Below are 25,581 nucleotides of genomic sequence, written 5' to 3'. Positions count from 1 at the left end.
TGTCAGTTTGAAATTGAAAGGAACGTAGTACAGATGTGATAAATCTTCAAAAATAGTCTCTATGACATCTAACAATAGCAACTATTGCATATGCACAAATATACCGTTTCGGGCCTGAGACCGAGATAGCGAATAATTAAATCGGTTATCTTCTTCTAGCTTTTTTATTGCCATATTTTAGAAAGTAAGAACTTTCCAGAAATTAGTTGAAATTTTAAGTTTAGTTTACTAGAAAATACAAACATTGTAAATCTGTAATAAAAATATATACCTCGTTGAGTTTCTTGCCGGATTCTCCTCAACTGCAGGGCTACTCCGAAACTCGAAACTCGAAGTTCGTGTCGTGCGGTCCCTCTCGCTCTCGTTTAAATAGTATAAGTGTCAGAGGGACCGCACGACACGAACTTCGAGTTTCGAGTTCCGGAGTAGCCCTGCAGAGGCTTTTCCGAACCGGTGGTATTTTTTTTGACATTCATAAGTGCTTGTTTTGTTATAGCTCAATTTTTTTTTTACTCAATATTTGAACTTTTATTTTTAACAGAATATAAAAAAAGAAACATAATAAAATAGCCTAAATTGAATAAAGATTAAAGATATTTTGACTTTGACTTTGAAACATATTGGCAACACCAAAGATGTCGTAGTGTTGTAAACCGATTAAAACCGTTACAAGTATTTTTCACTGTTCGTTGACTAAAATAATAATTATTTATTTTTGACTATACCTACGAACATTTTCCTTCTTCATTATGAGTGCACTACTTAAAACATACAATGGAAGACTCACTCGTACGTAGAATCTTAATCCTACTAATATTATAAATGTGAATGTTTTTGAGTGAATGAGTAAGTATGTTTGTTACTTCTTCACGCTGAAACAGCTTAACGGATTTGGATGAAATTTAGCAAAAAGCTAGTTTATATCCTGGATTAAAACATAGGATACTTTTTATCCCAATATTCTCACGGGATAGGGATAAAATCTCGACATAACAGCCGCTGTTTTTAGAGTCATGAAATTTGGCATGTTTGTTTTATAATATAACAACAATGAAAATCACGGTGTAATTTTAGGGAATTCCCACGAGAATTTAATATATCTAATGATTTACGCGTGCGAAGCCGCGGGTAAACGCTAGTATTGTTATAAATCATGGTATACGTGAAGGAACTGGAGCGCCTAGCTACAAATTAGTAATCTGTGTGGAGCGCCCTGGAGGAATCAGATGGGCTACTACGAAACTTGCAAATCGAAGTTCGTATCGCACCGTCCCTTTCACTCGCGTATTAAATGACGTAGCGTCAGCAGAACGGTAACATACGAAGTTCGAGTTTTGCACTTCATCGTATAGGGCCAGGACTTTTACTACGAAATTAAAAAAATTGAACTTCGTATCTATCCGTCCCGTTGACAACAAACACAACGGTACAAAGGTACCATGGGGAGTGTTCTGACGAACTTTTCGAATTGCTGCCTGCGGCTAAATTCCACTACCGCACTTCGAGGAACCATCTGTCTTTCCATCCTCACCATCTTGATGATTGGCAGTCTAGTACCGTGCGTTTTAAGCGAAACTTCTTTCCTCGCACGACGAAGATCTGGAATCAGCTTACAGCGGCAACATCCCGGCGCGTTACAACTTAGGGTTCTTTAAAAAACGAGCCTATCAATTCCTTAAAGGGTCGGCAACGCACCTGTGATTCCCCTCGTGTTGCGGGTGTCCATAAGCGACGGTGATCGCTCTCCATCAGGTGACCCGTCTGCTCGTTTGCCCCCTGGTTTTATAAAAAAAAAAAAAAAAAAAAAATCCTACGTGCGTTCAATTATTGTTATTATTATTTATTACAATATAAGTAGATACTTAATAGGTATAATAATAAAATTAAAATTAAAATCGTTTGCTAAAAATACATTGTAACATTAGGTTGGTGCTTCTTTTTAAGTATACGTGATACCTGTGCTAAGAGGCACCGCTCTTCCAAAGTGGGCATCTGTTTTTACATTAGTGGTTATTATTTTCAATGGAACAAGTTATAAAGTTAAATTATTACAAAAGTAACTTAGTTAAAAGTAACAAGCTATATTTAATACTAAAAAACAGCTATAGATGGCACTACAAAATGTTAAAAATGGATAAAAATGGAGTGTAGTATTCGCCAACAAACTGTTTTGCAGTTGGGCGAAGTATTTGTCATAAATTCAATACGAGAGTGAGAGGGACGGTACGATATGACCTTCGATTTTCAAATTTCGTAGTAGCCCCCCAGCCAGTTCTACAGGGGGTCCCAAATTTGCACAGGCCGTATTCTGCTGGGCTAGAAACTCGAAACTCGAAGTTCGTGTCGTGCGGTCCCTCTGAGACTTACACTATTTAATACGAGAGCGAGAAGGACCGCACGACACGAACTTCGAGTTTCGAGTTTCGGAGTAGCCCTGGTGAGACGGCTGGAGTTGTAGCTCCCACACAGGCCCAGCAGGGCTACTACGAAATTCGAATCTCGAAGTTCGTGTCCTTCGGTCCCTCTGACACTTTGTAGTATTTCATAAGAGAGCGAGAGGGACGATACGACATGAACTTCGATTTTCGAGTTCAAAGAGCAGCGTTGCTGACTCTTGTTACCTATTTTTTTTAAATTGTTTTTTGAGTCTTTTGTATTTTTTTATTTCAACTCCAAATTTTGTTACTTTTACGGTCATCCCGTAAAATCCCGTAGAGAGACCAGCGCTGGGAATCGAACCCAAGTCCTCAGCATTCAGCGCTATACCGCTACACCACCACTGGACAGGAGCACAGACACAAATTTCTTCTATGCACCACAAAATCTCAGCTTGTTTGTAACTTATTTAGTCACTTAAGCAGCGACAATAGCGACATCTACGCTTCTAGCCCTCATCGAGAAACTATCAGCACTCCATTGGAACTAACCGCTCACCCGGACAATACGTCGCTCATAAGCAAAAAAAAACCGTAAAACCGTACAAAATCCAATCTTAAAAATTAATCAGCGGTTTCTTTTTAGACTTCCGCAGTCTTATAAATAATTAATTCATTACTTAAATATAATATAAAACAAATAAGTGCATAAAACAAATATACTTAATATTTTAACATAGGACACCTTAATTATTTAATATTTAATTAGGGTTTAATTAGGGTGTGTCTGATCTGTCTGATTTATTGATTTTATAACTCACCAACATCTGTGACAACATTACAGGAACCTATAATGCGCGTGACCTGACACGCTGTTGGTCTGTTTTTTTCCACAAATCGATGCATTTTTTCTTATCTTTACTTCCAGACGATTGTGTTGACGAGGTAAATAAGCTGATAAAATATCAAAGTAAACAAAGTAATAGTTTACATCACGTCATTTTATAGCACTCGCGTATTAGTTCGAACCATGAAGCCTCAAAGTCCACTTGTGCAACTGTTGAGACGACCGTCTAAAATGAAGAAATTAGTTAGTTTAATAGACATCGTGCAGTTCTTTCGAAGCAAGTTTGAATTTCGTAGAGTAGCATCTAAAGAGTAAGTCTGTATTTATTTTGTGTTTTAACGATCCTAACGTAATATTTACTGATGTACTTATTAGTTAAGACGCACTTATGCATGTGATAATTGATGTTCAGGGTAATGCAGATAGTTACAGTATATACAATCGAACCATTTGATTCCCAATCCACCGTAGAACGTTCTCACAGTAAGTTTCATAATTAATTCCCTTGTCAAACAATGCGATGTCAGTCAGCATGACTCTTTCTACGAAAAGGTTCCACAGTGGGTCACGATTCAGTTGGTTCAATCCATACTATACTATAATATTATAAATTCGAAAGTGTGTTTGCATGTGTGTTTGTCCGTCTTTCACGTCGTAACGGAGCGACGGATCGATGTGATTTTTGGCATAGAGATAGTTTATGGGCCCGAGAGTGACATAGGCTACTTTTTATTCCGGAAAAATGCACAGGTTCTGAGGCAACAGCGCACGATAACCGAATACCACGCGGGCGGAGCCGTGGGCAAAAACTAGTACATAATTCAAATTAAGTCAACCAGAACATAAATGAAAGTGATTATTTCTGAGTCGACTTTTTTTCAATCTTTTTTTTTCTTTCTTTTGATGTTTAATGTCCTTAATTTAAGAGCCCCGTCGTAAGCTTTTTCCTACTGCTAGGTTTTCGCTTCTTTCGTTCTTCCTTATCTTCCAATTATTCAGACCGAATATTGTAAATGTATCAATACAGTGCCTTAATTTTTTTTGTTATAGGCAGCGCAACGGTCAAATAAGAAGCTTGGGGGATGTCCAGGGATGGCTATGTTGAATAACAATTTAAGAAGACCTTAATTTATTATAGTTCTGTAGCGTAGCGGTGTTATGAAATAGAGGTTTAAATAAGGTTCAAATTACTATTCCAGATTTTGTAGTACAAGTTCATTTATTTGTGCCAATATTGAATGTATCGCTAAAATAAAAAAATAAAAATTGTATAAAATCCTTCAATGGTTTGTGTGAAGTTCGCAAACCACACTGGACCCGCGTGAGAACTACGGCTCAAGCCCGATAATGATGATAAAATAAAAGTGAGTCCATTGCTTATTTGTTCGTTTCAAAGGTCTAAAAACATAAAGTTTATCTGTACATAAGTAAACAATAGCAGATTGTATAACAAGAGCATAAAACGAGCCATTTTACCCAAGACGTTCATATAGCCACCCGAGCCGGTACGGCGAAGCTCGATAGACACGTCGAGGGGAAAATGGGTTTAATGCTCGAGTTTTCTAATCTGATTTTCACTTTGATGGCGAGGAAACGAAATAGTAACAGTGGAAACAATTGTTCACCTACTATGTACCTTTTATTGTTCACGCATTACTAATATAATTATGAATTCTTAGTTTTATTGATTCGATTGTTTTTCAGTTTTATAATAATTAAAATATATATGCAGAAACTTCTTTTTTTGTGGCTGTTTACACCTGATTGCCTTGGTCTTGGACGAAAATTTTACTTTCCGCACTAGAGCACAAAAAGTAATTTTATGTCGCCTAGATCCAGCATAAACCAAAACTAGGCTAGATCCAGGCTAACCACTGTATGTACATTGATATCCCTGTGAATTAATGGATTCAATATAAATAAATATGATACTTGTTAAACCTATTTGATTTTTTTGGATTTCAAATTAGAGCAAGAAATGCTCAAATTTGCAAATGTTTCTGAATGCTTGGATAAAATAGAAATAAGCATTATTGTATAACTGTGTTTTTACAATGTTGGTAGCTTGAAATAAGTCTCAACAGTTTGTCCTTCTCGGACGTACAATGTAAAATATGAAATAATAAATTTTAAATAATGAGCCAATCAGCACATGCACAAATTATCAATAGCAGTTTATATACATAAAATTAGTTAATTAGAAAGAAAAGTGAAGGAGTTTCGAGATAGAATTAAATAATGACGATGTCTTTTTTTATCACATATTACGATTGGGAATGAATTATTTTATTTTCCTCAATTTTCTTTTTTTTATTGCTGCTTTGAATGATCACTTCACTATTTTATCATTACTTGTAACGAGTTTGACAGCCTTAACCGATTTTTTATCAAACCGATAAAAGTAAATTCTTAGCACATCCCTACCTCTTTGACAACCGACAGCTGTTGAAAATTTTGACATTGACACATGAAAGTTGGTTTGGTTCGCCGTGGCTGACCGGAGTAGTTTCGTTTCTTGTATCGTAACCTAAAACTCCTATATATAACACAAAATGGAATTAAACGAAAGGATTTTGCATTATCTAGAGAAGAGTGATAAAGTGGACACTCTAAAGTTAGCTAGCGAGTTCGGTGAGGATCACCAAAAAATTGTGGGAGCAGTGAAAAGTCTTGAGGCATTGGAGATGGTGGTGTCTGAGACTGCGAAGAGTACGAAATGGGACCTGACTGAAGAAGGGCTGCTTGTGGCTGAAAAAGGGAGCCATGAAGCTGTTCTATACAGAGGTGTGCCGGAAAACGGAATAGCACAAGCAGAGTTAATGAAGGTATAAGATAAAATGGTTTTGGTTACCTACTTTCGAAATTGATAAGGATTCTCGAGTGTACGTTTTTGATAACAACTTGTTTTGGTAGACATGCTTATGCTTATTGTATATTAAATGTATATGAGTGAACTAAATTATTTTTTGGCAATAGAAATGAACTTAGAAGTATTTCTTATTAGTAAACATGTCCTCATCAATCATAGAGCTTTAAATAAGACTAATCTTGCTTCTAGTGCTGATGCAAATGCATTATATCAAAGTATAACAGTATAGGAATAAAAATTAAAATATCACTACTGGCACTTGAGGTATCCCATCTTAGGCCTCTAGGTTGGCAACGCATCTGCAATCCCATTGGTGTTGCAGGTGTCTATGGGCGGTGGTAATCTATTACCATCAGGTGACCCACTTGCTCGTTTACCATCCAGTCAAATAAAAAAAAAAACACATTAAACAACAAATTGATCTAGTCCTAAATTAAGCAAAGCTTGTAATAGGGGTGCTAGACAACAGATAAACATATTTTAACTGCAAGGGCGTCGCCAGCCGATGGCCCAGGGGGGGCAAGTTGATATAGAGAATGAGATAAGTATGAATTGTTGGTAAAGTTGAGAGCACATGAAGCTTTTCATTTGTAGTACGAGCCTTACATTTACGACGATTGTACTAACTTTGGTTTGGTTGCTTTACATTTGGCAACTTTTTTATAAAGTAATTTTGAAAATATTTACATTTAGCATGTGAGTGACTGAGTGCGCCGCCGGCCGCCGAGCGAGCAAGAATGGGAAGCGGTCAGGGAGTGGCAAATTATTAAAAAAAAAAAACTAAATATAGATACAATAATATACATATCATTTTAGGTAATTTAACAAATAATGATTCAACCATATTATATCTGGAGGAGCCCAAACTTATACCAAGCATTGTTTTGAAAATTATTTTTATTTTAATTTAAAACAAGTGACTGAAATATGGGTGAAGGAAGACCAAAAAGTTTCACACCGTTAAAGCTGCGTTAGCATAGCACGTTGTTATAATTTCCATTAACTTTTTACATTGTGACACTAAAATTAATCATACATGTGTATGGATAACTTTTGTGTCACAATGGAAAAAGTTAAAATTATAACTACCTGCTAACGCAGCTTTAATGGTGTGCAACTTTTTGTCTTTACCCATATAATGTTGTGATATATTTTTGGAATCAGCTTAGTTAGCCCTTTCATTATATACCACACACAATAGGTTTCAGTACATTTTTTCCATTAAAAAAAAGATGACGTCATAACTCCTCGTTTTTTTTTTTTTTCGTGCTACGGGTCAAATTGATTTGTATAGCCTAAAGATTAATCGTTCCGATTTTCATGCTTTTAACACCATTTGCAGCTTTTTACTGAATTTCAGGGTGTAGTGTACCGTGTACCGTTGGCACTACAATAGCATTTGTGAATGTCTTAACATTATTATTCAAAAATATTATTTTCCCATTTTCAGATAATACCAAACGCAAAGGTGGGCTTCAGTAAAGCAATGTCATCCGGTTGGATATCCATAGACAAGTCTGGAGGAGCACCATTAGTCAAACGAAAAGTCGATTCTATCACAGACACAGTGCAAGACCATTTAAATGAAATCAAAAAAGGAATAGACAATTTACCTGATAATGTCCGAAATGATTATAAAAAACGGAAGTTGCTTCAGGAGATTACGATCAAAAGTTTCTTGTTATCAAAAGGACCGCAGTTTGCTACCAGCATTAAGAAGTTAGAGACGGACCTGACAAGTGAAATGTTGCTAACTGGCTTGTGGAAGGAATTGGAGTTCAAGCCTTACAACTTTGATGCCTTAGGTAAACACACACACAGCACACAACCCAACTATCACCACCACCACACTATGCTGACGCGTTCAAAACTCAACCAAAGTTCATCCTTAGAGCAACACACCCATTACATTAAAATGTTAAGACTAACAAACCATACTAATTTTATTTTTCTCAATTATTTCTCCCACAAATATTTTACAATCTTTGAAAACCGTCACTTAAAACTACCTTCAATTCTTCTTTAATTTATTTATTTACTAGGTTTTGCCCACGGCTTCGCCTGCGTGGAATTCGTTTATTTTACGCTGTTCCCTCTGGAACTGTGCATTTTTCCAGGGTAAAAAGTAGCCTATGTCACTTTCTAGCCCATAAACTATCTTTAAGCCAAAAATCACGTGGATCCGTCGCTCCTTTCAACGTGAAACATGGACAAACACACACTTTCGCATTTATAATATTAGTATTAGTATGGATGGTGAAGGAATATTTTATTAATCCTAATTGTTATTATTCAAATTAAATCCTGTGTGCAGCTTAAGTAGCATAGTAGAAATAAGCAGCCTGAGATATGTATGCATAGGAAAAATTCGTGTCTAGATTCCTGTCCAGCGGTGATGTAGGGGTTATAGCACGCAGCACGGATTGCTGAGGACCTGGGTTCGTTCCCAGTGCTGGTCTCTTTTTCTGGTTTTTCTGTGCATCCATGTCTCAGTTTGTATTTTCGGTCCTGTGTGCAGGTAAATTTGTTTTTTTTTTTTACATAACCTTGTATATCATAAATCTTCTAAACTGTTAGCTAAACCCTGTAAGCCTGTATTCTCGTAACTTTGACATTTACAAACTATGATGTAATTTTATACTGAATGAATAAATAATCTAATCTAATCTAATCTAATCTTGGCCTAAAACACCAATTACAAACTTCCAGGTCAACCTCCGGAATGCGGGCATCTCCACCCACTTCTGAAAGTCCGTTCGGAGTTCCGTGAGATCTTTCTAGAGATGGGCTTCTCCGAGATGCCAACAAACAATTACGTAGAGAGTTCCTTCTGGAACTTCGATGCTTTGTTCCAACCGCAGCAGCATCCTGCCAGAGATGCTCATGATACATTCTTCATACTCTCCCCGGAGAAGAGTACGGAGTTCCCTATGGAATATTTGGAGAAGGTTAAGAAGGTTCACAGCGAAGGTGGCTATGGGTCACAGGTTGGTTTATGTAATAGTTTTTGAAAGTAATTAAGTAACTCTTGCTGTTTTTCAGCATTTCAGCCCATATACGGCCCACTGCTGGGCAGAGGCCTCCTCATATTGAGAGGGCTTGGGCCTTAGTTCCCACGCGGGCCCAATGCGGATCGGGAACTTCACACGCACCATTGAATGCTTGCTGTTTTAACTTTTGTGTAATTGTAAATAACTAATATAATTATTTATTTATAAAGGATATTTGTCGACTTCATTCAATTATTTTCTTCTATTTGTGACGATGCGCCCGACCCGCGCCCGCCGGCGGCGTGATGTCGTCCATATACCGCCATGTAGATAAGCCCATTAGGTTTTTAAACTAGCATGCTGTTATCCTGATCTTCTTCCAGGGATACCGCTACGACTGGAAGATCGAGGAAGCGCAGAAGAATCTCCTCCGGACGCACACCACGGCCGTCAGCGCGCGCATGCTGTACAAGCTGGCGCAGCAGGAGGAGTTCACCCCGCAGAAGTATTTCAGCATCGACAAGGTGACATTTTTCTACTAGCAGTTGCTCAGAGGGATATCAGGGAATGAAGCAATAATCTTAATTTTTCGCAGTCGCGCGCGACTGAGTTTGCGAAATTATAATAAATAGCATATACTTCGTTTTTTTTAGCATTAGAAAGGAGGTAATCGATCTTGACGTGTCTCTATTTTGAAAAACACTTTTGAAAAATAAGTCACACACAGCAAATATGTAACATATGTAGCAAGGACAATAATGATCATTTACATAGTTTTGGTATTATAAGTACATAATAGTTTTTTTCTAAAAATTATTCAATAAAAACAATCGTCAAGATTGTTTACCCTTTTTTAATTGCAAATATAGTTATTGCCGACAAAACTGTGCTTCTCAACAAAAGGACGGAAGTGGAGATACGTTCTTTTGCTGGTATACTTTTTGACGTCTTATTTCTTTAACCTCACTGAGCATGGTCCGAGATACTCTTGGCCAGTTTTAATTATTTAATGATGTGGTTTACTTGATTCCAGGTGTTCCGTAACGAGACGCTGGACGCGACGCACTTGGCAGAGTTCCACCAGGTCGAGGGCGTGATGGCGGAGCGCGGGCTGGGGCTCGCGGACCTGATCGGCGTGTTGGACGCCTTCTTCCAGCGGCTAGGGTTCCGCCGGCTGCAGTTCAAGCCCGCCTATAACCCTTATACTGAACCCAGTATGGAGATCTTTGCGTTCCATGAAGGTAAACTTGATATATATAGTCTACTATGTATCTACGATACTCGAGTTCAGAATTAGGCGAACAAGATTGACAGCTGAAAATGTTACCAGACATAGCAAAAAAAAAAATAGGCATAGGAATATACCGATATAAATATCGACATATTCCCATGTCGATAGTAACATCGACGAAGACATTCATAAGTGCTTTTTATAGCCTAAATAGGGAATATTACTGCAATGTCCTGCCGTCAGAATGCAGCACTAGCACGAACCGTAAACAGTTTTTTGAATGTCTTAAATGCCTTTTAAATGTCCGTAGGATCCCATAATAACTATATTATTTAAATATTTTTTTGAAAATATAGCTCTACTAGCTTTTGCCCGCGGCTTCGTCCGCGTAGAATTCGGTTATCGCGCGCTGTTATAAAATTGCCTGTCACTCTCTGGCCCATAAACTTTCTCTATGCCAAAAATCACGTCGATCCGTCGCTCCGTTTCGACGTGAAAGACTGACAAACATACAAACACATACTTTCGTATTTATAATATTAGTATTACTATGGATTAGTTACTATCGATCTAATGCAAATATCACGTTATTTGGTACACAATAAATATCGTCACTACTTTTAAATAAACTCGCAGCTCAAAATAGATATTTTTTCTGAGTGAACTTTATAGACATTACATCAAGGTTCAATTTTGTTGACATATTGATTTTAGATACGAGATTTTTTCAAAGTAGTGACGATATGTCATGCGTCGTAGGTCATGCATGATCCGTCATGGGCACAGAGTAAAAGAGATCTGACGTCATAGCGGTTTGTTTACGGTTTGTGCTAGTGTCGCCTCCTGCGCAGAGCTTTGCGTCATATTAAAACTTTGTCAAATAAAGATGTTTAAACTTTGACACTTATTTCCCTTTCCAGGCCTAGGAAAATGGATCGAGATCGGCAACTCTGGAGTATTCCGCCCAGAAATGCTGCTGCCCATGGGTCTGCCGGAAGACGTGAACGTCATAGCGTGGGGGCTGTCCCTGGAGCGGCCCACCATGATCAAATACGGACTCAACAACATTCGGGACTTGGTGGGACCAAGGGTCGACCTTCAGATGGTCTACAACAACCCTATCTGCAGGCTTGATAAGTAATGTTGAACTTGGAAAATAAATTATTTGAGCAATGTGTTTTTTGTTAATATTTTTTGTCCATTATACGGGTGAGTAACTACGTCCTCTTTAATGAGGGCTATCGCGTATGAATTCGCCGCTAGAGGCGCTAGTGTAGCGGGAGGTTTCCGAAAAGTGAAATGTCACTGTTTTTGAGTGAGCTACGCGGGTTTATTTATAATTTTGTGAATATTTTTCAATACCTGAAATTAATTATGGCAAATATGCGTTACGGGGCAGTGAATGTCTATCAAAGAGTATAAGTACTGATGTCTATGTTTTGAAACAGTTTTGTCTTTCGGAAACCTTTGTCCTCCCTTTATCCGAACAAAACAAGACTACGCAACACTGTGGCATGCTCGATATATGTATTAAATAAGATTTAAATGTAAATTTTGTTTTCACGCCCGACAAGCTGACCACTATACCTAGATGTTGATGATGAAAATATATTCCTGGCACATCTCTAATAGAAACGCGCCTTAAGTAATAATTTCAATGAAGTCTCATTATACCTTTACGTAAAATAAGTGTGATGAACCTTCTTTCAATTTTTTTTAACTATGGTTTTTTCCGCTGCTAACTCGTGGCGCTACGGCAGCACGGCAGCCAACACGTTTCAAAACGACAACGTCAATCAAGAAAATATTTTTGTTGTTTTGTAATAATCATTTATTTTAAAATAATTTTATATTTAAATAGTAATAGTATACTATAAAATGTCTTTAACCAAAATTGCTCGCAGACGCTCGTTTAAATGCAATATGATAAGCGTAAGGCATTATGAGATCCCTTGTAACTTGATTCCAATAGCCACTGATCCTGATCCCAGCTTTTTTAAAATGGTGGAGTACTTCTATCATCACGCGGTGAAGGTCGTCGAGCCTTCTCTGATAGAATATCTGAAGAAACATACGCATTTGAGTGATAAGAAGAGGATGCAGAGGGTTGCCGGGATATTGAAGGTAAGTTACCTATAGATAGCCACCTACCAGTGGCGGCGTAGGGTAGATTGGAAATAAAACACCAAATACGTACGTACGTAGCCGTGTCAGCTAGCGTTGGGCCTTAAAGTTCACTATTGTTTACCCGAGGTTTCGCACACGTAAATCATTAGATCCACCAACTGAATTGAAATTTTGGGACTTTTAAAATTCCCGTGGGAATCCTGGAAATTAAACCGTGGTTTTCATTACATAGATAGAAACATAACAAAATCACTAATTGACGTTATATTAAAAATAACCATGTCAAATTTCATGACTCGAAGCCCAGCGATTGTTGTTTCGTGATTTTATCCCTATCCCGTGGGAATATCGGAATAAAAAGTAGCCTATGTTTTATTCCAGATGACCTGCTATCTACATACCAAATTTCATCCAAATCCGTCCAGCCGTTTCAGCGTGAAAGACTAACAAACGTACCTATTCAATCACTCACAAACTTTCGCATTAATAATACTAGCGTTTACCCGCGGCTTCGCACACGTAAATCATTAGATAAAGCAGCTGAATTGAAATTTTGGGATTTTTAATAATTCCCATGGGAGTTCCCGAAAGTTAAATTGTGGTTTTCATTGACGTTACATTGAAAACAATCATGTCTAATTTCATGACTAAGCCAGCGGTTGTTGTTTCGAGATTTTATCCCTATCCCGTGGGAATATCGGAATAAAATGTAGCCTAAGTATGTTCTATCCGTCCAGCCGTTTCAGCGTGAAGGATTAACAAACATACCTATTCAATCACTCACAAACTCACGCATTTATAATTTTAGTAGGATTTATATGGAGCTCCGTAAAGTGTGATTCAGTAAAGTATCAAAGCAACTTTCCAGGTGATGGGCTCGTGCAACAGCTCGCTGCAGTTCGAGTTTCCCCTGCAGCGTAAGAATGGCGACTATGAAATCATCAACGGATACCGCTCGCAGCACAGCGTGCATCGGCTGCCTTGCAAAGGAGGTTGGTACTAGATGCAATGCAATGGTGATCAGATAATTTCTTGGTTGGTACTCAGCTTATGTTATGGATGTCCATGGGCGGCGGTGATTGCTGTCCATCAGGTTACCCGCCTGCTCCTTCATCAGGTGACCCCCCTATCATAATAATAAAACGGCCAAGAGCGTGTCGGACACGCCCAAAATAGGGTTCCGTAGCCATTACGAAAAATTAAGTAATATTTTTCTAAGGATTTCGTATTTTGTACGGAATATTCCAAGTTTAGGTATTACTACCATCCTGAATATTTCAAATTTTCCCACCCACCGGTTTAGTTAGATTTTAGAGGAGGGGGACGGGACACTCGATTTTAATGAAAATTTGCACTTTAAAGTTGAATATTTTGCAAACAAATCACTGAATCGAAAAATCGTTTTAGCAACCCAAATTTAAAAGACCCATCCAACGTGCAGCTACAAGATTGGATGAGAAAAAAGTTTTTATTTTTTTATTGTACCATTTCATCGGTATAGTTTACATATATATTCGTGCAAAAGTACAGCTTTCTAGCATCGATAGTCCCTGAGCAAAGCCGCAGAGACAGACAGACAGACAGACATGGCGAAACCCTGCCACTCAATAATAAAAGGTACAGTGTTTTTTTTCCGCTTAAATTCCAGGCATCCGGTTCGCAGACGATGTTAACTTGGAGGAGGTCAAAGCTTTGGCCGCCCTCATGACTTACAAGTGTGCTTGCTCGAACATCCCCTTCGGAGGAGCCAAGGGCGGTAAGTAATTTTCAGTATTTGTAGACTAACTTTAAGTGACGGATATCAGTGTTGCCGTCTCTGTTTGTTTTGTCTGAATAAACAAAGACGGCATTACTTTTATCTGACACTTAAAGTTAGACGGCAAGTGGCGAAACAGGCCCTAAGTTATAGTGTCTAACTGTAGGTTTTACCGCCGCAAACCATGAAATCCAGCAGTCGAAATGAAACTGGAATTTATGTGCGAACATTTGAAAGTTACTACGTGCTTTACGGTCAAGGAAAACATCGCGAGGAAACCTTCACACATCGGCGAATAAATTTTATAGTGTGTGTGAAGTTCCCAATCAGCACTGGCCCTCCGTGGGAACTACGCCCGAAGCCGATTCAGAGAGGCATGTGCCCCGCAGTGAGACATTTATAGGCCAAGATGATGATGATGATTATAGATATAATTAACGTGTTAAAATTAAAGAAGTGTTTCAGGAGTTTGCATAAACCCTAAGAAGTATACCGTAGCGGAGTTGCAGAGGATAACTCGCCGTTATACGCTGGAGCTGGCCAAGAAAAACTACATAGGTTTGTACACGGCACTGCACTGTAGAATATAAAGTGTCGAGTATAGTTAGGCGTTTTAAAAAAAAGAGTACAGTTGCCTTTCAAAATAGGTTTAATTTTTTCATACAAATTGTAGCGACTCCTAGCGCCATCTAGTGAACAACAATAGAAACTCCGACCATGTTCTACATCGCGCTATCGACGTTTCTCAACGCGGTCGTATATATACAAGTTCCGACGCTCTTCCTTCGGACTTCGGTCCCCAGGCATAACACCTGCCTGGAGAGAGATCTCTCTATTGGAGCTCCCCCCACAAAATTTTCTAAGTCAGTTTTGTGACGCCCATACTGAATGTATGAAAAAACACAAAACTGACATTTATTTTTTTGGGACATTTTTTTAAACTATCTGAATCGATTGTGCTCTTGATTCTGAGTAGGAAAAATCATATTTTTTCCAAAATTAAAAAAAAGAAAAGGTACTTTTTCGTGAATATTCCCGTAGGTATAGCGTAAAATGTAGTCGCGTGTCACGATCACAGTAGAGTAGAGATCTCTCTTCAGACAGATGGTACGCCTGGAGACCGAAGACCGAAGGGAGAGCGTCGGAAGTTTCATATATGCGCCCGAGTTGAGAAACTTCGATGGTGCGATGTGGGGTTTGGAGTTTCTATATTTGCTCACTAGATGGAGCTAAGAGTCGCTAAATCAGCCCACCATTTTTAGACTGTAGGTTGGTGCGGAGTGGCCCCTCATGCTGAGCTTTAACAGGATACTCTTCATCATCTCTTGTTTGACCAAAAAAAATGCGTGTCTAATATTTTCTTGTAACTGATGGATTAATTAGATTTTTTAGGTTAGATTAGGTAATTAGATGCATTAACCTATTTGCAATAACCTTTATATTTTCCAGGAGCGGGTATAGACGTGCCTGCGCCAGACATGAACACATCCGGAAGAGAAATGTCCTGGATTGTCGATACTTATGTGAAAACTTTAGGTGAGTCGACAATATGGCGTGAATATAGGTACTTCGTTTTTTTTTTAGAAGAACGTTTTTCAATAAAAAGACACGTCAAGATCGCTTACCTTCTTCCTAACGCTAAAGTGCAAATTTCGAACTTTGTCGACATAGTTGCAACATACTTATATCTGTGCAAAATTACAGCTTTCTAGCACTGATAGTCTCTGACCAAAGCCGCGGACGGACCGACGGACATGGCGATACTATAAGGGTTCCGTTTTTGCCATTTTGGCTCCGGAACCCTAAAAATACATTGTCAATTCCAGGCTACAACGACATAAACGCAGCAGCGTGCGTGACTGGCAAGCCTATCAACGGGGGAGGCATCCACGGGCGAGTTGAGGCCACGGGCAGAGGCGTCTTCATGACCATTAACATCTTCATACACCACCCGGAATGGATGGCGCTCATTGGCATCCCCCCGGGTTTTAAGGTGAGATAGAATGCACCGTAAGATCCTGTTACTTTAGCCCTGAAGTAGCTTTGGACGTTGAAATTAATTCGTTCTAGGTTTTATTATTGCACTGAAATTTTTGCGTGTCGAAACCTCGGTAATTAAAACAATAACTTTGCTCACCCGCGACCTTATAATAGAGCTACGTTTATGTAAGAAATGTGTGTTCATGCAGTTCCTCCACCTCCACACACCAAAAACACAAATCCATCTATCACTACTACAACACTACACTGACGCGTTTCGAACTCAACCAGAGCGTATCTTCAGAGCAACACAACCGTTCACCATTTTACGTTTGTGTTGCTCTGGAGGTGGAGGAACTGCGTGAACACATTCTTGCATAAACGTAGCTATCACAAGGTTACGGGTGAGCAGATTATTTTGGATTACTAATGTATGGGCAAAAAACTTTTCCCAAAGTATCACATCCCAAAATATTTTATTAAAAAAATCATTTGCCAAAAAAACTTATCGCAATTTTACAGTTAATACTTTTTTTCATATTACCAAGGTCATGTTTCATATTACCAAGTATTATTTAGTCAAATGTATCGTTTGGCATAACGTACTCTTCCCAAAATATCGCATGACATAATAACATACTTTTTTGGGAGCAGTTCGTTTCTGGGGGGGACGCAGTTCTAACCTAACCTAACCTACTTTACTGGTAGCAGTTCGTTTCTGTGGGGGACGCAGTCTAATCTCATCTACTTTTCTGATAGCAGTTCGTTTTTGTGGAAGAAGCAGGTCTAACCTAATCTAACCTACTTTTCTGGTAGAAGTTGGTTTCTGTGGTTGGTTTGTGCGAAATGTCATTTTGAACAAACATTTTTTTGGAATACAATATTAGCCAAAAAAAAAACGTTTGTCGTAATAAAATTTGACAAAGTAAAATTATACCAAATGATAATTTGACCAAATGAATAAAATGCGAAATGTAAATATGCTAGATTCGTTTGGGAAATGAAGTTACTGCGATAAGTTTTTTGGGAAGTGAAATTTGGCGAAAAATATCTTGCCGAAACGGCAGTACACCGATTGTTTTAGTTCATTGAAACATCGGTATTTCATAGTTTAATTTTTCACTAAATGATACTATACCAGATATAGGTAGAGACATTCACGATGACGCGTGCCGTGGTTCTTATTACAATGTCATTAATGTCTAATTTTGACAACATCACGCGTCCTCGAGGACGGCACTAGGTATAACACGTCTTCAATCAAGTTAAGCTCGACATGTTTCGGGCTAATTCGTAGCTAAAGTCTATTGAAGACGTGTGTTATCTTTAAATATATAAATTTTTATTCACGACAGCTTTTGCCCGCGGCTTCGTCCGCGCGGGTTTCGTTTATCGCGCGCTGTTCCCTCAGGAACTGTGCATTTTCCGGGATAAAAAGTAGCCTATGTCACTCTCTGTCCCATAATTATCATAACTATCTCTATGCCAAAAAACAAGGTGATCCATTGCTCCATTTCGACGTGAAAGACGGACAAACATACAAACACACTTTCACATTTATAATATAAGTATGGATATAGATTAAGCCGTTTTAAACCTCACAGGACAAAACGGCTATCGTGCAAGGTTTCGGCAATGTGGGAAGTTACGCGGCCATATACCTGCACCAGCAGGGCGTCAAGATCATAGGCGTTGTGGAGGTTGACTGCAACCTCGAGAAGCGCGAGGGCATTGACCCTGTGGTAATAGTCTGTTTTCAGCTTTCTGCTAGTTAGGACGGTATGGTGTCATCATGTCAGCCGAAAGACGGCCACTGCTGGCCATAGGCCTCCCCCAAGGCTCTCCACTCAGACCTTGTGCTCTCCGCATCCACCACGATCCCGCGAGCTTAACCAGGTCGTCGCTCCATCTTGTTGGAGGCCTACCGACAGCTCGTCTCCCGGTCCGCGGACGCCATTCGAGAACTTTCACCTTTTTATGGTGTCACTTCGTGTAAAAAGCTGGTATAAGTGCCAAGTGGTGGTCTGAGTAGCAAGTGGTCGAAAAAGTAATGTCCTAACCTGTTTGTGTCGGAAACTTTAATAAACATGGTTAGGTTAGGTTAGAGTTGCATCAAGGTGCGAAGCGCCTCAGCCACGCGGAATAGGAGCTCCGCTCTGTCGACTTCGAGGCATATAATTAAAATAGATCACTTGCTTCTTAGATGAAATGATACTGACACGTTAAGACGTCTTTTAAGTTTGTTTATATTTATCACAACAGATGTCACTATCTCGTCTCGTTTAGTGCTCTTCTCCTCTCCCTAAATACCTCACGTAATTAATGAATGTTCTCCGCCTGCGTCCAGGCGCTCCAGAAGTACAAAGAGAAGAACCGCGGCAGCGCCAAGGGCTTCCCCGACGCGGCGGAGACGGACGCCGGGCTGCTGTTCAAGGAGTGCGACATCCTCGTCCTCGCCGCCGCACAGAAAGCTCTGAACCACGAGAATGCGGGTAAAGTCAACTGCAAGGTAAGCTTGTGTGTACACTCGAGGAAACAGAATGAACTTGCCTGCATTAATATCTGCCACAGCAGTGTGCAAAAATATCTGACGCGTCCTACCGGCTCTAGAAATAGAGTCGTATCAGATATTTATTTATTTGAGACATCCTGCTTGTTGGGCATCTTGCTTTTAACACATCCGGACGACCGGATGGCTAAGTGGTTAGAAAACCTGACTACGATGCTTGAGGTCCCGGGTTCGAATCCCGGCCGGTGCAGATATTTGTATGAATAATACGAATGTTTGTTCTCGGATCTTGGATGTTTAATATGTATTTAAGTATGTATTTATCTATAAAAGTATGTTTATCCGTTGCCTAGTGTCCATAGTAACAAGCTTTGCTTAGTTTGGGACTAGGTAATTGGTGTCAAGTGTCCCATGATACTTTTTTTTTTTTAATTAACGAAGAGTTTCCTGTTTGGGATGTACTTAACTGTTACTGTGATCATTACTAACCAATATTGACTAATATCCAGATAATAGCGGAAGGCGCAAACGGGCCGACCACCCCTGCAGCCGACGTCATCCTGCGCGAGAGGAAGGTCCTGGTGCTGCCCGACCTCCTGGCCAACGCCGGCGGCGTCACCGTCTCATACTTCGAGTTCCTTAAAAACCTGAACCACGTCAGCTTCGGAAAACTCAGTATCAAGTTCTGGCGGGATTCCAATACTGCGTTGTTGGGTTAGAAACAATCTTAGGAGTTTTAAACATCCCTAAGTCTACGAGCTGAGGGTCGCAAGATCGAATACGGATTTGCATCTCACTGTCTCCTACTTGGAATTGCTCCAGAACCTGAACTGTGTCAGCTTAAATACTACGCTGAGGGTTAGATGCGAATTTAGAATTCTTAAACTTTCCTAGTCCAGTTCGTCCTATGACCTCTCAAGCCGAGGGTTATAATAGTTCTGGCGGGACTCCAATAACTGCGCTCTTGGGTAAAAAAACAATCTTAGGAGTTTTAAACATCTCTAAACCTACGAGCTGAGGGTCGAAAGATCGAATACGGATTTGCATCTCACTGTCTTCCTACTTGAAATTCCTCAAGAACCTGAATCATGACAGCTTCGGGAAACTCAACATCAAATTCTGGCGGGACTCCAATAAGTTTTAAACATCCCTAGCCTAACTAGTTCGACTTATGAGTTCTCAGCCGAGGGATGTTTGTGCCTTGTGGTAGTTGGCTGTTTGTGATAATAATTCTGATTTATAGAATTTAAAGCGGGCGACTGTTTCAAAACACACATGGACATGATTCACACAGACGTGGTTTTCTTCCAAGTGTGGTAACCGTAAGCAAAATAAAAGGACAGGTTTAACATTTTAATCTCAATCTATTCCAGATTCGGTGGAGAAGTCACTAAGGAAGTGCAACGTGGATGCGGAGATTGTGCCGACTCCTCTGTTCCAGTCCATGATGTCGGGCGCCAGCGAGGAGCACATCGTCAACTCCGGGCTTGAGTACTCCATGAGCAATGCTTGCGATGTATGTTTGTTGCTGGATCCTTTTTCTCCCACCATCATATCAGCAGAGCATCCACTGTTAGAGCCTACGCTAGCTAGCTAGATAGTTCCCATGCGAGCCCAGTGCGGATTGGGAAATTCACACGCACTATTGAATTACTTCACAGGTTTGGGCAGGTTTGCTCACCATGTTTTCCTTTACCATAAAGCTTGCGGTTAATTTCGAATGTAATCCCGCACATGAATTTCAAAAACTCAGAGATGCCATTTCAGGTTTGACACACCTCCTCTTGGGAGGCCATAGGTATTAAAAACTTGTACAAAAGCAGAGTCGAGTCAAGCCGATCGTTCTTTCTCGCTCTTGCCCTGGTTCGATAAATTCGTAGATCTGACACTGGTTGCAGCTAATTTGAAAGAAACTGCGCCCTTGAGCACACCGAATGCGGGGCGGTCCCTTCGGCGTACTAGTAACGCGCCTTGTGTTGACCTATGTACTGTGTATTACTTATTTCACTTTAGGTACTGTAAGAATGAATAATTAGAATAGAAAATAACATCTGATTTGTGAGGAACTCTAAGAAGAATCTCGTTCTTGATTTATAATATGGATACTGGACGCAAATTAATCTATGTCCTGCAAGAGTTTGAAACACTCCTGGGATAAAAAGTTACGTTACGTTTATTGGTGGTAGGACCTTGTGCATGGTCCGCCCGGATTGCTACCACCATCTTGCTCGCTAATCCTGCCGTGAAGCAGTAGTGCTTGCACTGTTGTGTTTCGGCGTGGAGAGTAAGACAGCCGGTGCAATTACTGGCACATGAGGTATCCGATCTTAGGCCTCTAGGTTGGCAACGCATCTGCAATACCCCTGGTGTTGCTGATGTTTATGGGCGGTGGTGATCTCTTACCATCAGGAGACCCACATGCTCGTTTGCCGTCCAGTCGAATAAAAAAAAAAAAGTTACTCTGTGATAATATATACTGTAGGTGAAAGAATAAACTGTCACGTAGTTTTTGAGTTTATCTGTTACAAAAACAAATCTCTCTTTATAATATTAGTGTCCGCGATAAAAGTGTGCCAGAATTAAAAAAAACGCAGGACTCCCACAGCAAAACTTACAGCAGGCCCAGCGGATCGTGGGCTCAGGCCTGAAATGTCTGTTTTCGTAAATTGTACAATTCTCAAAACGTCTGCGTTTTCACAATGTTTAGCACTTCTATTTAGTCAGGTTTCTCAAATTGTCTGATATTTAAAAGGTGTACAATCTCAGGAAGTCGTCTATTCATAATATCTACATTCCTATAATATTAGCATTACCATAATTTCTGCTTTCCCGTTATGATCACTTTTTTAAATAGGCTATAGTCTTGTTATGTTTGTTTTCCCATAATGTCTGCTTTATTTTCAAAACAATTTTCCAAGGGATTTTCGTAGTTTAGTTTTTTACTAAAATCAATGCTAATAAATGCGAAAGTAACTCAGTCTGTCTGTTTGTTACTCTTTAACGGCTAAACCGCTGTACCGATTAAGATGAAATTTGAAGAACATGATTAGAGACATTTTGGGAATGAGACTTTTCTGGAATGCCAACGTTATAAGAAGGCGGATATTTTGAGGTTGCAGACATTTTGAGAATAAGCACTTTCTGAAAAGCGAACATTATACAAAAACTGTCAGTCTTGGAGACAGGCAATTTTATATAGCTGATATTTTGAGAAGCTGACATTATGCAAAAGACGTGTTGACATTCTGAAAAGCAGACATTTTGCGAAAAATACATTTTAGGAAAACGGATATTTCAGGCCTGAGCCGGATCGTGGCAGCATGAAATGGCGGCAAATAAAAAATATAGGTGGCAACACATTTTATAGTTAAAAAAAATATCGGTTGCAAATATGTTACAGAGGGCACACACATGCGCGCAAACATTTGGACATTGTACAAATGTAATGTTTTTTTTCTTTGTTTGTATTTAAAAAAAAAAATCACAAAATGAAAGCTTGCTTTCGCGCCATTCTTGGCCGGCATCGTGCACGCTCCGCCTTCGGTGTCTGGGCTTAACAATATACCAATAACGTGAAATAACGTGAATTAAACTTAAATGTCGTCTATTTATAAGATTTTCCAGTCAAAGTCGGGTGCCGGTGAGGCGCAACTAGTGAACGCGAGCTTGGAGTACTCTATGGAAAACGCTTGCGACGTATGTTTATGGAACTTTTTTTTTTCTTAGCCGTTGAATACATTGGCTGGGTGTATTTATTTAGTTTTTTTTTGCAATATTAACGGGCTGTTTATATTTAGAATCGAGGCGCGTTAATGTACTGTGTCCCTATTTCAATGTTAAGCCCAAAGCACACCGAAAGCGGATCATACTCGGTATTAAAAAAAAAGTAGGTAGAAGAATTAAAGGGAGGAAAGTTATCATGTATCTACCTAGGGCCAAGATTCTAGTAAGTGGTCAGTCAGAACTGACATCTCGGTCACAAAAACATATTTTCGTGTAACGATATGGCCCTAAAATCTACCGCTCCTCGCTCTTTGCGATCTGGATTGCACCTTCAAAAAACTGTTTAGCCAATTAGCTTTCCCACTGCGGACAACTGTGAAAAAAGATTTTCAGAAGGTAGTTCTTCATTTTTACACGACTGCGAAGAAGGAGGGAATGTGTTTGACCCGTATGTATGTATGTATATTCCTATGTCCGCTCATAACTACCTACTCAACGGCTGAACCGATTTTGATAAAAGATACGTCACTGGATTCGTCCTAATGACGCGAGTGACACTGGGTACATGAAATTCTTAAAAAATAAAATAGCGGGTTTTTTGAGCCAAATTGTGAGTTCAACAGTCGGGACCCATTCAAATCGCGACCAGCTCAAAAGTTCTTAGTATCTGTACCTAATGGGTCCCGACTGTTGAAGTTTAAGTTAGCTACTTAACAGAGTTCTAGACCACGTCTTGTTTTCATCTTTTTATTAGTATTTTAGAACGCAGTCGGGTTTTGATTTTTTAAATTTATTGTTTTACTTGACATAGCTTTGTGATAATATGCGCTTTAATTAATATAATATGAGTATTATCCGTCAATTTGTCCCCTTCTAGATGTAGATTTAGTAAGTTTCACATTTTGGCAAGTTTTGGACACGAATAGCGTTCATTGCGCAGCCAAAACGCTACCTGCGAATGGCTCGCTGGCAGTATAGTATAGTGCTAATATCATCGATAGAAGCTGAATTAAGTAATAAACGAAATATTACAATTATTCGTGGACGCCAAACGCAGCGCCCGCTTTCGGTGTGCATTGGGTCTTTGTCAACGGGGGCAGGCTGAAAACCAGCGCTGGCAGCTTCTGAGCAAGCGCAGCATAAGCTGAGCCTGTTCCTTTTGCCACACAGTGCAAGGGACTGGCAAACACATCCTTTATTAGTTTATTGCTTATTTGTATTCTGTGTGCCTATCCTGTATTGTTCATGTTGGCAAATAAATCAATCTTCTTCTTTTTTGTAGTACGAGTACCAAGGGAGTTATAATTTTTAGAAAAAGTTTTTCGGTTGCGTTAGCCGGGATCTCCTTAGTGTTTAAACCGAAATTTGTATTTGTATTTTGGTTTGTGTACCAGTTTCGAACGAAACCGAAACGTACTTCGACGGCTTATTCTTCGGTGACTTCCATCAAACCCAGTTTCGGCTCTGGTCCTAATTTCGGCAAATTTTACTGACACCGAAATTAAGCTCGCCGAAACCGAAACAGAATATTCGGTCAGACACGAGGTCTCTCGACTGAGGGCTCTTCCACATGAACACGATACGATATCGCGTCAACGGCGCGGCAACGTTTTTTTTTATTCGACTGGATGGAAAACGAGCAAGTGGGTCTCCTGATGGTAAGAGATCACCACCGCCCATAAACATCTGCAACACCAGGGGTATTGCAGATGCGTTGCCAACCTAGAAGCTTAAGATGGGATACCTCAAGTGCCAGTAATTGCACCGGCTGTCTTACTCTACGCCGAAACACAACAGCGCAAGCACTGCTGCTTCACGGCAGGATTAGCAAGCAAGATGGTGGTAGCAATCCGGGCGGACCTTGCACAAGGTCCTACCACCTGCATGACAATGCAGCCTGTTTGACAATGCGACGTCATATCATGGAAAATTACGGCGCATTCCTTCGTGGATTCACGACTTTACGTGGCCGCGTCGAAGCACGACACGATATCGTATCCTGTTTATGTGTAAGAGCCCTTACCGAGGGTGCTAAACCCATTTACACCATAGCGCCCTCAACCTATAACTTGATCACAGTATAACAAGTTTCTCTACAGTAATCATCAATCATTATTATTGAAATTAATGTAAATATTACACTACAATCCTGGTTTGACTTGTTGAGGTTTAACTGTTTCGAAAATGGTTAAACTGATCGAGTGTTGCCATTATTTCCGGTTGCGAACTTCCTTCCGCTGGCGTTCGTGTCGTCATAGTGTGTTGTATGTTTTTACATGTTTTTAAATGGGTCCCACTGAAAAACAGCGTTGCGGCTTGCCGTAACACTATGCTGAGTGGGGTCCACTTAATACTATTCGATGTTATTTTTTTTCCATCTAATGTATTTTTATGTGTATCGAATATGTGTAAATAACAACAACAACAACTAACAACTGGTAGCATGGTGTACGGTTGTGTCACTCTGAAGATGAGCTCTGGTTGAGTTCGAAACGCGTCAGTGTAGTGTGGTGGTGGTGATAGATGGGTTTGTGTGATTTGTGTGTGTTCTTACAGTGTGGAGGTGGAGGAACTGCATGAACACGCATATTTTGCATAAGCTTAGCTATCGTAAGGTCGCGGGTGAGCAAGGAAATTCTTTTAGTTCATTGATATGGACCTCCGCAAAGTAACGCCTGCGAGTTTTACAATGCAATACAATACAAAAATATTTCCACAGAATGTGATGCGGGCAGCGAAAGAATTCAACCTCGGCCTGGACGTCCGGACAGCCGCGTACATCACCTCCATAGTCAAGATATTCCTAACTTATGACGAGCATGGACTTGCGTTATGAGGCTTTGACACTGTGCGAAATAATATAAGTTTTTGTTAATAATTAACGTTTTAAATACAAACTTTTTTGCTGAAGGTATTTTATTATTGAACTATCATAGGACTTCTATAGAATCCGGAATATTTTTGCAGATGGTTGTGTTTTTTATTATTATGAACATCCGCAACACGAGGAGTATCACAGATGCGTTTCCGGCCCTTTGAGAGACTGATAGGCTCGTTTTTAAAGATCTCTAATTTGACCGAACATCCCTACAAACAAAGGTTTTTTATCAGAATTTTTGACTCATTTATTCGGGCATTTTGTAATCAGCCTGGTAAAAAAACATTTCATTATAT

General features: G+C 39.7%; 2 protein-coding genes and 1 long non-coding RNA gene across 4 annotated transcripts; all 3 read left to right on the top strand.

Annotated features, from left to right (window-relative positions):
- Positions 1–3,306: 3,306 nt before the first annotated feature.
- LOC141434324 (uncharacterized) lies at positions 3,307–4,420 on the top strand. Its single transcript, XR_012452040.1, has 2 exons — positions 3,307–3,533; positions 4,273–4,420. It is a non-coding gene; the product is annotated as an uncharacterized lncRNA (long non-coding RNA).
- A 1,225-nt stretch (positions 4,421–5,645) lies between these two features.
- LOC141434561 (phenylalanine--tRNA ligase alpha subunit-like) lies at positions 5,646–11,489 on the top strand. Its single transcript, XM_074096993.1, has 6 exons — positions 5,646–6,047; positions 7,542–7,896; positions 8,801–9,078; positions 9,465–9,605; positions 10,115–10,322; positions 11,233–11,489. The coding sequence occupies exons 1-6, from the start codon at positions 5,775–5,777 to the stop codon at positions 11,451–11,453; spliced, it is 1,476 nt and encodes a 491-aa protein (XP_073953094.1). The 5' UTR covers positions 5,646–5,774; the 3' UTR covers positions 11,454–11,489.
- An 85-nt stretch (positions 11,490–11,574) lies between these two features.
- Positions 11,575–25,317, top strand: LOC141434560 (glutamate dehydrogenase, mitochondrial-like). Of its 2 annotated transcripts, XM_074096991.1 has the most exons (12): positions 11,575–12,436; positions 13,308–13,431; positions 14,088–14,195; positions 14,661–14,753; positions 15,645–15,731; positions 16,022–16,188; positions 17,780–17,917; positions 18,523–18,684; positions 19,194–19,398; positions 20,058–20,200; positions 22,300–22,380; positions 25,127–25,317. In XM_074096991.1, the coding sequence occupies exons 1-12, from the start codon at positions 12,191–12,193 to the stop codon at positions 25,241–25,243; spliced, it is 1,671 nt and encodes a 556-aa protein (XP_073953092.1). In that variant the 5' UTR covers positions 11,575–12,190; the 3' UTR covers positions 25,244–25,317. The 2 variants fall into 2 exon arrangements, with proteins under 2 accessions (XP_073953092.1, XP_073953093.1); XM_074096992.1 differs by lacking the exon at positions 22,300–22,380.
- Positions 25,318–25,581: the final 264 nt, after the last annotated feature.

Source organism: Choristoneura fumiferana, chromosome 13 (genome assembly GCF_025370935.1).
Source record: "Choristoneura fumiferana chromosome 13, NRCan_CFum_1, whole genome shotgun sequence".
Taxonomy (NCBI): Eukaryota; Metazoa; Arthropoda; class Insecta; order Lepidoptera; family Tortricidae; genus Choristoneura; species Choristoneura fumiferana.
The sequence above is the reverse complement of the archived record's forward strand: the minus strand, read 5'-3'. Positions and strand labels throughout refer to the sequence as shown.